This window comes from Canis lupus, chromosome 35 (assembly GCF_048164855.1).
Source record: "Canis lupus baileyi chromosome 35, mCanLup2.hap1, whole genome shotgun sequence".
In the NCBI taxonomy this organism is placed as follows: domain Eukaryota; kingdom Metazoa; phylum Chordata; class Mammalia; order Carnivora; family Canidae; genus Canis; species Canis lupus.
The window spans coordinates 457,119-472,768 of NC_132872.1; the positions used below are offsets into that span (position 1 = coordinate 457,119).

The window sequence follows — 15,650 nt, forward strand, 5'->3', positions numbered from 1 at the left end:
TCACATTTTCAGAGAGTAAGGGGTCATGATCTTCATTTGGGGTGTCATCTGCATATTTTTGGCTTCCTTCAAAGAGTGCTAATGCCAAACCTGCTTTAACAACTTCATGACCAAAAATGACAGGGTGAGTTGACAATGAGTCCAAGCTGGTTTTCTTCGGCTTGAGTCTCTTGGATGGCATAAAGGTCTTTAAGTGAGAACTCCATCAGTTGGAAACCCTTTAAGCCTTGCAAGCCCTTGATTTCTATCCTTTGCTATTGCTAATATAATTTGCTTCAATCTACAAAAGGAATCTTTAGCATTTGAGACTTCGACAACTTCTCTTCCTCAATTCATTCAGTTCCACGTCTTTTTGAGTGCAGTTTTCCCACTAGTTCTAGAAATTATCGAAGACCTATAGTTGTCAAAAAATCCATTCTATGAATTTTCTTAAAGCTGAAACACTTTTGCAAGAACATCAGAGTAAAGCGATAACCATAGAGGACAAGCCTCAATGATAACACAATTGACAAGGAAATTTGGTCACTACTCTGGCACACTTCAATAATTATGGTGCGACATAACAAAACCTTAGGAATTCCTGGAGCTGTTATATCTTTCACCCATACAACATAAACCAAGAAAGTTTATCAGTTATTTGACAGTGTTTCCCATGTAATTTGATATATTAAGTAAACAAGCCAGAAAGACTTCATTCGAAGTTGAATTTTGTGATATTGTCTGAAATATCAGAAAGTTTTAAAGCACATGCTAAAGAGTATTACAGATGATACAACTTAATACTTAATAGCCAAGGTAGCAATGAGGTTCAAAAGGCAATGTAGAGGGTTACATAGATGTTAATAAAATTTAACTCTTTTAATATTGAGAAGATTCAACTTTAAGTAGTCGAAGACCCAACAAAGACAAACCATCAGAACTTTGTTTTTCCAGGCAGATTAAAGATAAAAAAAAAAAAACCTTCTGTTCATAATTTAGACCAATATTCTAAGAAAACGGTCATTTTATTTTTTAAATGTTCAGAAAATTTTAAAAAGATAAATTAATAAATCTATTTATTTATTTATTTGAGAGAGTGCACACGTGCGCAAGCGTTGGGGCGAGGGGCAGAGGGAAAGGGAGAGAGAACCTCAAGCAGATTCCACACTGAGTGCGGAGCTCGAGGCAGGGCTCCATCTCACCTCCATCACCACCTGAGCGGAAACGAAGAGTCAGACAATCAACCAACTGTGCCACCCAGTCACCCCCTAGAAAACTGTCATTTTAACAGAAAAACCAAATTCTAATCTTATATGAGTATATATCAGATATTAAGAATCAATTCATTCCAAGAAGATGAATTTTTAAAAAAATCTATGCAGTCTCTCCTTTTTCCTCTCAGTCCTCTCCCATGTCCGTATGTCCTTATTGGGACAAAGACATCCAGGGACTGCATGGATCTGAGTTCTCATGGTGGGCGCATGATACACTGACCAGGATCCCCATCAGGAGAAAAGGGCTCTCAGCTGTGGGGGATGCAGTCAATGGCCCTTACCTCTCAGACGCCACGGGTGTGGGGGCTGCCTTGCCAAGGGCATGCTCTCTTCCCAGGAGGTCACATCTCCAGTGATTCTTGCAAAAGTCCATCCCTTTAGCCCCAATTTAGGATGGTTCCGAAGGGTAATCTGACTTTTGGAACTCCTCAGAGACGCAGCTAAGACTTCTGTTGATATCGTATTAGTGCACAACGTTGACTAACCTTGCCCTCTGGTGTGTCCTTCTCTTTCCAGGTGTTGATCACATCCTAGTAAACGTCTTTCCATACTCCATAGTCTTAGTATCCCAACCACGCACACAAGTCCCTGCCAAAGATTCCCTTCTCACAAACCTTCTACAACTTTCCTTTTTACATTCAGATTTTGTTGTAGGTTTTCCTTCTTTAAATAACCAGTCTCATCCTCCTTGCACAGAGTCCTTTCCCTTATTATTTCACTTATTAAAATTATTCGCATCTGTTTTGTTCTTAGATTACGCATAGAACCTCATTAGACATTAGACAAAGTTTTAAGAGGTTTTTTCTTCTCTGAAAAGTTTGCAGTGGAGGTAACATGAACTTACTTGACTCTCAGTTAACAGGTGGAATAAGTTTTACATTTAATGCTGATAATTCTAAGGAAATGACCAACAACCTTAAGGTAGCTTTAATACTGCATATTTTTCAAGAGCTTGAAAAACATTTGGGTTAGTTTGTACCTTTGAGCTCTAGAATGCCCCATTCTTATAGGCGCTTGCCTTTAAATCAACTGAGTAGAGCCTTTACAAATTAGTTTTAGCAATACCGTCCAGAGGTAGAGAAAGTATTTCACATTTACAACATAAATGGACACACATAAAAATACACAAACAAGATACAAACAAAATTTAAAGGCCCAATTTCCAAATATCTCCCTTTTACACAACAAATATAACTGCAAGATGGAATTATAATTTATGGATCTATTAACTTGTCATTTTTCAATGAAGTCTAATGAATATTGTGGCCAGGCAGTGTTAAAAAATAAATAAGAAGATTGCCCAATTTTGGAGAAGACAGCCCAGAGAGAGGCATGTGGGGACTGAATGATCATTTCCTACTTTCCAATTAGAACATGGCTGGTTTTATTCAAAGACCCCAAAAGCTGCCACAACAAACGAACCAGCTGGGGCCCCGAGGACCTCCGTGAGCATTGGTTCCTTCCTAGAAGTTGGAGCTTCAGTGACCCCAACAAATGGCTTCCTAGTCAGACTTTTTTCAATCAAGCAAGTAAAGGAGGCTAAGAGAACCCAAAGCCCCTCTTTGGAAGTGACCAAATAGAAGAAACCTAAGAGAGCCAAACCAAACGGGAGGAAGAAACAAGCCCACGTACCTCGGCACCCGGAGTGCCCCCCAGGAGGTGTCTATGCAAACTGAAACCAAAACCTGTTTCCTTGCACAAAAATTATACCAGGCTCCAAAGGTGGGTGGCTCTCGGTCAGAATGGGGCCCGGGAGTGTCCCGAGGACAAGGGGCCTAGGCAGCTGCCGGACTCGTCACTGGGCTCCGGTCACATCTCAGGCAAGGAGCTCCCGGCTGGACATGTCAGATGTTAACGGAACCCAAATCCGTGCAGCAAAGACCATCCCTGAGATGTCCAGGGGGCAGCACAGAAAGCGGGGTCAGACGGGCAGCCAGCAAGGACCCGCTGGCAAGCCTCGACTCCGCCTCGCGCCTCCCCCACGAGGGAGACTCAGGGAAATTTAAAGGCAAACAAAAAGGGGTCGGGAGGAAAAGTTGCAGCTGTGCTTATTATTATTAGGATGCAGCTGTGATTAGTCCCATTAACCTTCGGTTGCTGGTTCCACAGCCACTGTGCTCCGAGCCGCCCCCAAAGGCCTTGGCGTGTCCGTGGCCCATGCAGCCCCCTGACGGCCTCCCAGGCTTCCCAGGCCTCCCAGCGTGCGGACGGGCCTGCGCTTGGCGGCATCGGACGGTGTCAACCTTTCAACACTTCTGATTTTTGCCAAGAAACCATGAGTGTCAGGGGATGACGCCCCAGTGAAGTGGCCGCAGGTAGGAAGGAGCCCAGTGGGGCAGGGGGACCCCTCCAAACCTCCTGACTGACGACCAGTGCCCTCTGGCCTTGGCGGCCCTCCAGCCGGCTCCCCTGCCCGCCGACCATGGGACGGAACCCAAGTGGCACCCTGTCCTGGGGGCGCTGGCCTGGGGGCATGGCCGTGGCTGCCGTGGTGACCTGGGTGAGCCTTATCTCGCCCGACATCTGCTTCCCGGCCTGTGAAGATCAGGCTCTTGCTTCTGCATTCATGTGGCGTGACAGCTCTTTGTCGCATGCCTCGTCTGGGCTGGCCCGTGTCTTGTGAAGAGGACGCAGAGATGCTCAAGCCATCCTTGCCTTCCAGATGCCTGAAACCTGTGGACAAAACACTGAACGAGTAGTGACACGTAGGCCGATGTTGATGACAGAGGAATAGGGGGGCGATGGGAGTATTTAACAGGGAGGAGGCGCGGATTAGGGAAGGCTTCCTGGAGGTAGTGACCCTCAAGCCAAAGGAGGGACCTAAAGAAGAAGGCAGAGAAGAAAGGTGCTGTCGCTAAGAATGGGGATGTGCTTTCCCCAGAGCCTGAGCTTCTTTTTAAAAAATATTTTATTTATTTATTCATGAGAGACACACAGAGAGAAAGAGGCACAGACACAGGCAGAGGGAGAAGCAGGCTCCATGCAGGGAGCCTGACATGGGTCTTGATCCCGAGACTCCAGGATCAGGCCCTGGGCCAAAGGCAGGCTCTCAACCGCTGAGCCACCCAGGGATCCCCCTCATTTATTTCTAATATTGGGGTTTTCTTCTGGTTAGTCTGCCTAGAGATTTATCAAGTTTATTGATTTTTTAATCAAAACATCAGCTTTTGATTTTGTTGGTTTTCTATATTGATTTTCTGTTTTCAATTTTGTTTATATATGCCTTAATTTTTATTTCTTTCCTTCTGCTTGATTTAGTATTAAATTGCTCTTCTTTCTCTAGTGTCCTACTGTAGAAGCTTAGATTATTGATTTTAAATCTTTTTTTTCTAATATATACATTCAATGCTGTAAATGTCTCTGTAAGCAGTCCTTCTTTTGCATCCCACACAGTTAGATAAGTTGTATTCTTATTCTCATTTGGTTAAAAATATTTCTCTTGAGACTTCTTCTTTGACCCAATCCATGTGTTAGAAGTGTATTGTTTAATCTTCAGGTATCTGGAGATTTTTCCAACTATCTTTCTGTTATTGATTTTTAATTTAATTCCATTGCGGTCTGAGAACACACACTGTATGATTCCTATTCCCTTACATTTGTTAAGGTTGTTTCATGGCCCAGGATGTGCTCTATCTTCACAAATGGTCCATGTAAGCTTGAGAAGAATATAAATTCTGCTGCTTTGGGGTGGAGTATTTTAGAAATGTCAATAAATCAAGTTGATTGATGATGCCATTCAGGTCAACTACACCCTTACTGATTCTCTATCTGCTTGATTTATCAATTCCTGAAAAAGGTGTGTTGAAGTCTCCAACTATAATAGTGGATTTTGTCTAGTTCTCTTTGAATTTGACTCACATATTTTGATGTTCTGTTGTTAGGTGCCCACACATTTAGGATTGTTATGTCTTGGAGAATTAATTGATCCCTTGACTATTATGTAATGACGCTTTTTATCCTTGATAGTTTTCTATATTCTGAAGTGTGCTTTGTCTAAAATTAATATAGTCATCCCAGCTCTCTTTCATTTAACATGAGCATGGTATATCTCTTTCCATCTGTTTGTGCTCAGCAAACCTGAGTTTTTATATTTAAAGTGGGTTTCAGGGTCCCTGGGTGGCTCAGTTGGTTAAGCATCTGTCTTCAGCCCAGGTCATGATCCCAGGGTCATGGGATTGAGCCCTAAGTTGGGCTCCCTGCTCCGTGGAGAGTCTGCTTCTCTCTCTCCCTTCTGCTCCCCCAGCTTGTGCTCACACACACTCTCTCTCTCAAATAAATAAATAAAATCTTTTTTAAAATGTCAAAAAAAAATAAAATGGGTTTCTTGAAGTGACATAGTTGAGTCTTTTTTTATTCAGACAACCTTTTAATTAATACATTTAGACTATTCACATTCAAATTAATCATGGATAGCGTTAGATGAATATCTACCATATTTGTAACTTATTTCTGTTATTACATTTGTCCTTTGTTTTGGTTTTCTTTCCCTCCCTCTTTGTGGCTTTTCTGGTTGTAAATAAACATTTCATATGATTTCACTTTATCTCTTCTCTTAACATAATATTTCTTTATTACATTTTGTAATGATTGCCCTAGAGTTTGCAATATACATTTTTAAACTAATCTGGATATACCTTTATTATACCACTTTACATGTATGAGGGGTCTCTTATAACAGGGGATTCCTAATTTTTCTCTCCCATCCCTCATGACACTGCTGTCATTTGTTTCACTTACCCAAAGCTGTATCCACCCAATACCTCCTTACTATTACTACTTAAACAGTTACCTTTTATTTCACTTAAGAATAAGAAAAATTAAAGTTTTCTTTTGCTTTCATTTATTTTCTCTCATACTCTTCCTTTATGTAATAAAAAACTATTTTAAAAAAATAGTGGCTCACCTTGCACCACCCCTTTCTTCTAAACGTGAATCCTCCTCCAGCTTCTATCTGCTCTTAGGTGTCTTCGACTATTATTCTTTTAAATATTTTCTTCAGAGTGTATAATTGTTGCTTCAGGAGCGTTGGCCCAATACGAGCTACTGCATTACCATGAGTAAAGCTCCTTGTTTAAGGCTATTGGATTCATTTTCATGAGAAGTGTTGGTTTGTAATGTTTCCACCTTGATCATTTTTCTCAATTAAGGTTATGCTGACTCCATAAGAAGAGTTTAACCATCATTTTCAAATATAGATTTGGGCTTTTTTTTTCTTACCCTAACTCAATTTCCTTGCATGTGTCCTCATTTAGTCATTCATCTCATCAGCATTCATTTAGATTCTACTACATGCTCCCTGGGCTAGGCGCTGGGGATCCCAAGGGGAGTAAACTCTACTCCCTACTCCTCAGGAGCTCCTGCTGGCAGCGACATGGTCTTGTTACACATGACATCATATTCAACCCCCAGAAAGCCTGTGAAATCAGCAGAATGAGTATTTTGCTCCCCACCTAGGAGCCTAGCCGGCCTCCCCAGTGTTGTTTGGAGAACCTTCAATCATTAAATCAGTGCTTCCCTGCTGCTGCTGGTCTGGAACACACTGCAGAGCCATGTGAGAAGTAGCTGGACTACAGATTAACAGTCGGAGCTCATACTTGATTGATTAATCTGTTTACGGCTTTATGGTGACTTAACATTGAGAAAATACTTCCACATAGATGGGCCCAAAGGCCTATCACCAAGCTTTTTTTTTTTTTTTTTTTTTTTTTAGCTTTTTTTTTCCCAGATGCTTTGGAGGATGAGTTCTGCTATAGACCGTGCTGCTGGTGGCCAGACATCTCACAGCCCCTCGTGTGATGCTCCTCCAGCAGGAGGATGGCACCTCCTTCCCCAGTAATGACAGGCATGGTCGCATGATTTATTTTGGCCACTGAGAAGCTCTAACACCCAGGATGTAGCTTGCCATCTCTGTTCCTTCTTCCGTAAGACCAGCAATGTCCCACACAGGGGCTTTATTCTCCACCCAGGTCATGGAGTAAAGACAAGGTGAAGCAGGGCCATACCAATCCTACAAATATACAGTGTAAGAAAGAAGTTTGGGTTATATTAAGTCTCTGAGGTTGGGGAAGAACTTGTTACCAAGTCATCCCCAGGACTATCCTGATGGGTACAATGATTTCTTTGAGGTGCTCCTCACGGAGCTAATGTTACTAACATAACCTAAAGTGATCCTCCAATTCAGTGGAACTTCACCTGATTTCTTTTGTTTGATGCACTAATGACATAAACAGGATTTTTTTTGTCATAAATAGGATTTTATTTCTGGAGATGACAGTTCTGAAATTCAGAGAGGTAAATGGTAAAATCACATGGTCTATGAATCCAAGAGTTGGGTCTTGAACGCGGGTGCCCTGACTCCCAGTCCAGTCTTCTACACCATAATCTCCCTCGTTTTAAATTCCTCAGTCTTTTTGGTGTGTTTTTAATGTTGTGTCATGTTTATGAGATGAATTTGGAAAATGAGTTGTACTTTCGATCCACTTGTTTGTCGTCTCTATAAAGGAGGAAAGCAAATATGAACAGGACTCTTTCAAAAGAGGCTGGAGCAGCAGGTCAGTCCCTACCCAGAGAGAGATAGGAAAAGTCCACAGAGGCTCCCTCTAGGCTGGCCAGCTGGCCAAGTTTAATCAGAGAATATCATTAAACCAGTGAGGGTAATGAGGGCCTTCGATCCAATGTGAGTCAGTGTGGACAAGCAACCGGCCGGTTATCAACGCTGGGCAGCTGTATAAACGGACTAGTGCATTCCTGCCAGAGCAGTGCTGTGGATGGCTGTGGAATCCTGTCAGGAAACAGAGGGAACAGGGGAGATAAAGGGCACCATTATGTGAGCCAGTTCCTAACAGTATCTTTTTTATTTTATTTTTATTTATTTATTTTAACAGTATCTTTTTAAATTATTAGTATTTAGAATGTTCTCTCAATATACTCTTCCCAACTGAAATATATAGTAGTTGCAGAAGAGAAATCTGGCCAACAGCACCACGACGGAACGGTCACACGTCGCTGTCCTCTATAATGGGACAGACAGACATCTCAGTGCTGCTCCTCTCGTGAGACGCCAGCGAAGTAAACGGTATCAACCATGTACTATTCTTTAAAAAAAAAAAAAAAAAAAAAAAAAACCATGTACTATTCCTGTTGAAAATGTTCAACATAAAACAAATCATGTGGAAATAAGCAGACACATTCAAATTCTCCAAAACAATTTGCCTAGACACCTCAAAAATGTCAGTGTCACGAAAGATGAAAACCCATGTTGAGGGGACTATTCCAAATAAAAAGAGACTGGAGAGCATGGCAGCTAAATGCGGTATATGATCCTTGGTTGTATTCTGATATTTTTAAAATCCAGCTATAATGGCCACTGGGAAAACTTGAATATGGATTATACACTTGACAATAGTTTTGTATCAATGTTAAATTTCCTCAAAATGATATGGTCATGTAGGAGAAGGTCCTCCTTGTAGACACAGTATAAAGGGGGAAGAATCATGATGTCTGTGACATACTCTCAAATGGTTAAACAAAATTGAGTGTGTGTGTGTACATATATACACTTTTTAATATATGTAAATGGGTATGTGTGTATGCAGAGAGAGAGAGACAAAGCAAAAATGGTAAAGCATTAAAAATTGGTGAATCTAGCTGAAGGGTATATAGGTATAGAAGAGTATAAGTATACAGCATTAGACTCTTCTTGAAACTTTTCTATAGGATTGAAAATTTTATTTTATTTATTTTTTCTTATTATTATTTTTTGGATTGAAAATTTTAAAATAAAATGTTTTGGGGCAAAAAGCACCAATCACAGTAGTTATATATACTAAAAACAAAAGTAGTTATACATGCTATTAAAAAGTAGGTCGTATACACCTATATACACTGTGACTTGCATGTGCTTGGGTGCACAGACCTGAAACTAATGTTACTACCACTACCAGGTGTTTCCTCTCCTTGGGGCAGATACCTGAGGCGGAGGTAAATTTCTCTGGAATAAATTTTGAGCATTAAAGTATTTGCCACAAGCCTCGAGTTCTCTAGTAAATGACACAGGAAAAATTCATGTCTCCTTGTGTCTTATGAGACCTTCCCACCACGGACACGGAATTCTACTTGGGAGTAGGGAAGGATTAAGCCTAGAATTAGTCACAGACTTGGAGATTTTCCAAATCAATCACGAGCATGTCCCTCTTCCACCCCACTGCCCTCTTCTGGGAAGGGGTTTGTACAGATCCAGGAGCCTCCTGGGGGGGAAGAGCCCCGAAGCACCCCTTGACCCTTCTTGCCTTTGAAGATCACATGATCAGAAGGTCAAGCTGAGATCCTGCAAGGACTCCAGGTAGATCCACCCCTCAGTCGGCTTGTAAGACTGCAGAGGAGCAGACCTCTCTCCTCGAGCAGAACCCTCCTCTCTTCAGTCCATACCAGGATCCTTCAGGCTAAGAATGCCGGAAAGTTCCTAGAGCATACCAGATGAGAAGACCTGAGTGGGGTGGGACTTCCCATGAATTTGCCGGCGGAGGAGGGGGGCAGGAGTGGAAAGGGGCGGGTGGCTGAAGCGATTGGTTTGGACATTACCAACACTAGTCACATTGCTCTTCCAAGCTGGTGAAGTCCATTTTTGATGCAGCAGGGGTCAAGGCATCTTCAAAGTCAAAAAACCATTATCAACATTTTCCACGTCTGCAAAACATGCACCCAAACACGTCCAACTCCAGGATATGTGTTCACGTTCTCACTTCCCCTTTTCCTGGTCTACGTGGACCTCTACACTTTCTTCTCCGCAGGTGGACGCAGGCACAAGGGCTGGGGTTGAGCCAGCGCAAGACACAGGAAGGGGAAAACTCTGCCTTCAGTCCAGTGACTCGGCTTTTCCCTACCCCATTCCCTTCCCTGCCTTTACTTCCCAATGAAAGAATGCTAGGGCTCAACGCTGCACAGGAAGCTGTGATTCAAAAAAGCGTTTCTTTCCTGGCTTCAAATAAGAGTGAGCTCTCTTTCGCAAAGTGCTTAGAGAGTAAGGATGATTCATTTCACTGACTTGATTGGGTTTTGCACTAGGTGTCTGAGCCGGGAGACATGCTTTAAGCAAAATCACACATACCCAAAGTATGTCTGTATAATTCAGTTTCCTCTGGGAAAGCCAACGACTGCTACATGAAGTGGGTTTTTTTTTTTTTGTTTTTAATTCCAAGGTGATGTATTTGGCGCTCAGTAGCCTCGAGGTGAGAATTATACTTTCCACTCTGCCTTTTTAATTGTTGACTTTATTTGTCATTATTGTGACCAATGTAAACCTATTTTAACGAAGAATTCGATCAACGGTCCATCCTAGACAGAGAAAATCACTGAATTTGACTCCCGGGAACCGTCTTTTGTTGCCAAGAACTCATCATGGGAAGAATATCAGCCAAAAGTAAAGTGCTATCGAATACCTTATCGGCTTGGTGGAAGGCCAGTAGCACGAGGGGCACCGGTGTCTCCTGCCTGCCGCTGACGTCGTGGTCTCCCCGTAAGACCAGGCGCGGTCCCTAGACAGAAATTCCACCCGCTGCGTGACGTCCTGCTGGAGCGTGGCTCGCCCCGGAGCCGCGGGATGGGGTCCACGGCCGGGCCCTCCGCTGCCAGCCCTGCCCCGGTTCCCTGGACGGCACCTGCGGGGCCTACGCCGCGGCCAGACTTGCTTTGTGGAGAGAAAAGCACCAGGAGGTCGCGGTGTCGACACCAGGAAGGTGCCCCGGTGTGAACAAGACTCATTTGCAGATAGACCACAACAAACGCTACATCCTTTCTTCTAGAGTGACGTGAAAAATGGCTCCATTAAAATACTGTATTTCACATTCTCGAAATAATTGAGCTTCCTGACAGGCATTCTTCTCAGAGCCGGGCAGGAAGCGTGGCTCAGCTGGGCTTTGGGGACACACGGAATCCTGAGGCCCACGCCAGCGGCAGGACGGACTTGGGCAAGACAGCGGCGGGGGCGCGGGCAGGGGCGGGCAGGGAGGAAAAGAGTGGGAAAAGCTGGACGAGAACTGATTGAAAGCCAAGGTCGTTGCTCAGATTCCGTCATTCCTTCCTGGAAAGAGCATTTTTTGTGCTTAACCTTGTGGCCCCAGATTTCCAGGATGTTGCTGGCTCTCTAGATCTCTTGGAGGCTTGCTTATTTACCAGGCTTCTAGGCCAGGGACAGAAGGATGTGAGAGGAAATTACTCAAATGGGACATAAAGAGAAGCCAAAGGCAAAGCAAGAGCTTTTAAAATGCTGCTCACACACGTTTCCCATGGGAATTAGAATCAATTAAACAGATGCCGTATTTTTATTGCCCACTACAGCATCAAAGTATATTGTATGAAGTTTCCAACTATTTTTTTTTTTTCCTACAAGAATGCTGCTTGGAGAATGCTCTAAATGACAAAGCAGAGAGAGAAAAACAAATTTAAGACTTCTGGAAAACTCAGGTTAACATTTTGCAAACCCATTTCTGAATATGCTCAAATGTAGGCAAAATCTTTCTTAAAGTCATCAAGAGCAAGAAGGCAAAGTGTCTTCAAGGAGCCTTTCACAGTCCTCTCCTACTCAATTTTGGCTTTATCAGATCGAGTCAGGCTGTATTTTAATGCAGCACTTTGTTATCACTCAGCACGTGGGCAGGGATCTGTGAACAGATGCATCTGAGGATAGCAATGGGCATGTTGTTTTGGGCCACGGAAGCTGGAGAACCCCCAGAGTGTACTTAATAGAACTGAAGATGGGTGGAGTCTCAGCTCAAGAAGGGGTTGTCTGGTGAGAGGTCTTTCTGAAGAGAAGACCCAATCTCTGAAGATCTCCCCTGTGGACCAAAGGGCAGATTTGTGTTGTGTGGCCCCAGAGGACCAAGGCAGAACCAAAAGGGAAACAGGATTTGGTTCTTGCTACTGGGTACCTCAGGAAGTAGTGAAACCCCTGACCCTGGCGTATCAGTAACAAACACTAGATGGCCACTGCTGGAAAGCTGTAGAGGGGGCTCTTGTGTTGTGTGATGCCAGAACCAGATTAGAGAGTCTACAGGGCAATAAAAGAATATTTTCCCCTGGAAGGAAGTTTTCTGGTATCAGCATTTTGAGTTCCCAGCAAGGGCTCATTCTGAAAAGGTCAGAGCACATAAGCAAGGTGACCTCCTAAAGATGGAGACTTATCTGTTCTTATGCTCTTCTCTGGAGATTAGCACAATGTTTAATCAGTGAATGGATGGAATGAATGAATATTGATCTGCCCTGTAAGGAAGATGGTGAGGTATGTGATGCAAGCAGAGTAGTGGGGAAAGGCTAGATAAGTACGTTGGGGCAAGATTAAGAAGGACATTAGATGCCAGACAGAAGAACTTGCACTTAATATGGCAAGCTAGCACACATGTAGCCAAAACCTAGGAAATGGTTAGCTCATGCTCCCAAGTATCCCCAACTCACACATCACCTATCTTTTTGCTCACATCCCAAGTCCCCCTCATCTCACACTCTAAACTTCCCAAGGTCCCACTCCAAATATCTTCTAGCTCCAGATAGCTGTGAAGCATTTCTATGGAGTCTTTTCAAGATCTAATCCTTGCTAGAACCAACTGATCAACAGCATTGATCAGCTCACACAATCTCTCCAAGACTGTGACAAAAACAGCAAACATCAGCAAAGACTGATGTTCCCCTTCTACAGTAGAGCTGCTGCCAAAGCAGTATCTTTGTGAGAGGCTGTGTTTCCCAGTCTCTCTTTCATCTAGGAGGGGACTAGGGGATTTAATTTTCACAAATAAGACAATAAAACCAATATGTCTCACTTCTGTGTCTTTAAGTTTAAGAAGTAGGTGTGTCTTCTCCATGGTCTCTTTAATCATCAACCAGATGCGTGGAGAGGCCCTGAGCTCAACCTTAGAAAGAGCCTGGGAGGCTGTCACAGATGCCTCATTGAATTCTGCCATCAATGGGAAATAAATGTTGATTGGGTTAAGCCACTGAAAATTTGAGGTTGTTTATCAAGTTAGATTATCCCAACTCATAGACACCCAGTTGGACTCATATAGAGCCCCCAGTGGACTTAGGATCAAGGATCAAGGAGCACCTAGAAGTGCCTGGCACTAAGACAGAACTCAATAAAAACTTGGCAGATACATAAATCAAAATTCTCCGGGTCCTCAACACTTTGATAGAGTCTCTAACTGACTCATCCATTCCCCTCTGATAGATACAGCCTCAAATTAGATCCTAACTTTAGAGAAGGGCATTGAGGGAGGGCAAGCGTAAATGGGCACAGATACAGGAATCTGAGGCACAAAAATTTCCGAAGACAATTTTGTGATGGTTTTTGGTCCTTCCTGGAACACTCTCTCTTTGCCAACATTTTGAGCTGCCTCACTGACCTCATGGCTGCCAGCTGCAAAGCCCATTTCATTCCACATTTAGTGATACCCTCCTCATGCCAAGTACTGAGGGTACAATAACTAAGACATGGCTCCCCAAGGAGCATGTAGATGAGAGGGGTGCATAAGCCTAATGCTCTAGAGAGACTGAGTACTGCTGAGTCATGCTGAGGAACTGGAAATAGTACTACTCCTATCCTAGGAACAAGAAGCCAGCCAAACTCCAAGATTATAACTTTTCCTAAACCCATCAAAGAGCTGAGGTTTCAAGGCAACAAAGTAGCCTGAAATCTAAGAAAACACAGAATCTTCAGAGAAGAGACAATATGGTCATTGGTTCTTCTGTGACAGGGTGTGGGAAGAAGACATACCAGGTATAAGAAGAATTCAGCTACAATTTTAAATAAATCACTGGAGCTTGAGTGTGGGCTAGCTTGGGAGACGTCGAGACAATCAAAACCACAGACATAAGAGGAATTCACACAAATTCACAAACTCTTCAAGAATCTCTACCAGGTGGTCTCAAGAAAGATGGGGTGGGGGTAGGGGACAGGTGAAACAACAGGAGAAAGTTTCCTCACTGCTGCAGTCATGAAGGTAGGAGCAGCTGATGCTACAGGGGAAAAAAGCTCTGTCCAGAACCTTTTACCCTGTGGCCTTAAGCCACCAAGGGAAGGGCAAATCCTGTCACCCCAGGGAACCCATTGTAACTGGGGAAAGAGTACAAGATGAAAACCTCTGCTTCTGAGGAGGGGCAGGAAACCAACTAGGGTCCAGATGATTAGAGGTCTTCTGCCCCCATGGGAGGAGAACAGGAAACTCTCTTTAGCACAGGAACAGTCTGAAATACATGGCAGGGTTTGGCTGCCACAGCAGGGAGGGACAAGATTACTGAGAAAGCTCAAATGCCAAAATCAAGGGGCACATCAAAACTGCTTAAGACTGAGGCTGGATCAGAACAATAAAAAAAAACCCTGCCCCTACCCCCAGCAGGCTACTCAGGCCGAGAGACACTGAATCACCAGAAACAGCAGTCTGCTGCTGAGGGGCGAGCAAGAGCATGAAGAAAGAAACTCTCTGAGGTACACAGGAAAGGCCCAGAGCTGAGGATGGAGCAGGAACGTTGAGAAAAACACTTACCCTAAGCACAAAGTAAAGCTAGAGAAATTTGAAGCTACTAGTGCACTAAAGGTAACCATGGCAACAGTAAGACCCAAAACCAGTTTAGCTAACTAGATTAATTTCAAACCCTACACATGAAGCCTAGCAGAAAAAAAGGTATGCCCGTTTCCTGGAATAAATATTATCTAGCTTCATATTTATTGTCCTGCACAGGATGTCCAGCCTTTAATCAAAGATTATGAAACCCCTGGAAGAAAGCAATAAAAAACAACTGTCAAGAAACAAAGCAATCAACAGTTTCCAAGATTACTCAGATGTTGGATCTAATAGACAAGGGATTTAAAATAGCTACAACTGATAAGTTAGAGAGTCTAATGGAAAGAGTGAACAATATGCATTAAAAAAATGGGGGAATTTCAGCAGAGAGATGGATATCTAAGGAAGAATCAGTTAGAAATGCTATAAATAAACAGCATTGTGACGGAGATGGAGAATGTCTTTGATAGCTCATCGATAGAATAGACACAGCCAAGGAATGAATCAGTGAACTTGAATATAGGTCACTAGAAATTACCCAGACTGAAAGAGAAACAGAAAAAAAAGGACAAAGAGGAATGAATGCATCTAAGAGCTATGTGACTATATCAGATGATCCCTTACATGAGTAATAGGCATCTCAGAAGGAGAAGGGAAAAATTATAGGGCAGGAAAAATATTTGAGAAGACAGCCAAAAAGAATTCTAAAAATAATGAAATACATTAAGCCACACATCCAAAAATCCTCAGGAACCTCAAGCGGAACAAGTATGAGCCTTCCAACACCGAAACTTATCCAGTCTTATAATGCAGGTCAGCTGGTAATGAATTCTCCCAGCTTTTGTTTAGC

The 15,650-nt window shown here is 43.1% G+C and overlaps 1 protein-coding gene across 2 annotated transcripts in view; it reads right to left on the reverse strand.

The window, feature by feature from the left end:
* Window positions 1-15,650, reverse strand: part of XXYLT1 (xyloside xylosyltransferase 1) — a 235,794-nt gene that overhangs the window by 27,776 nt on the left and 192,368 nt on the right. The window contains exon 5 of one of the 2 annotated variants that reach the window (XM_072811803.1): window positions 7,754-8,034. The exons of the other annotated variant lie outside the window; for it this stretch is intronic. Coding sequence (XP_072667904.1) covers window positions 7,990-8,034 — 45 coding nt within the window. The 3' untranslated portion in view covers window positions 7,754-7,989. Of the gene's footprint in view, window positions 1-7,753; window positions 8,035-15,650 lie in introns of those variants that run through there. 2 annotated transcript variants of the gene reach the window in all.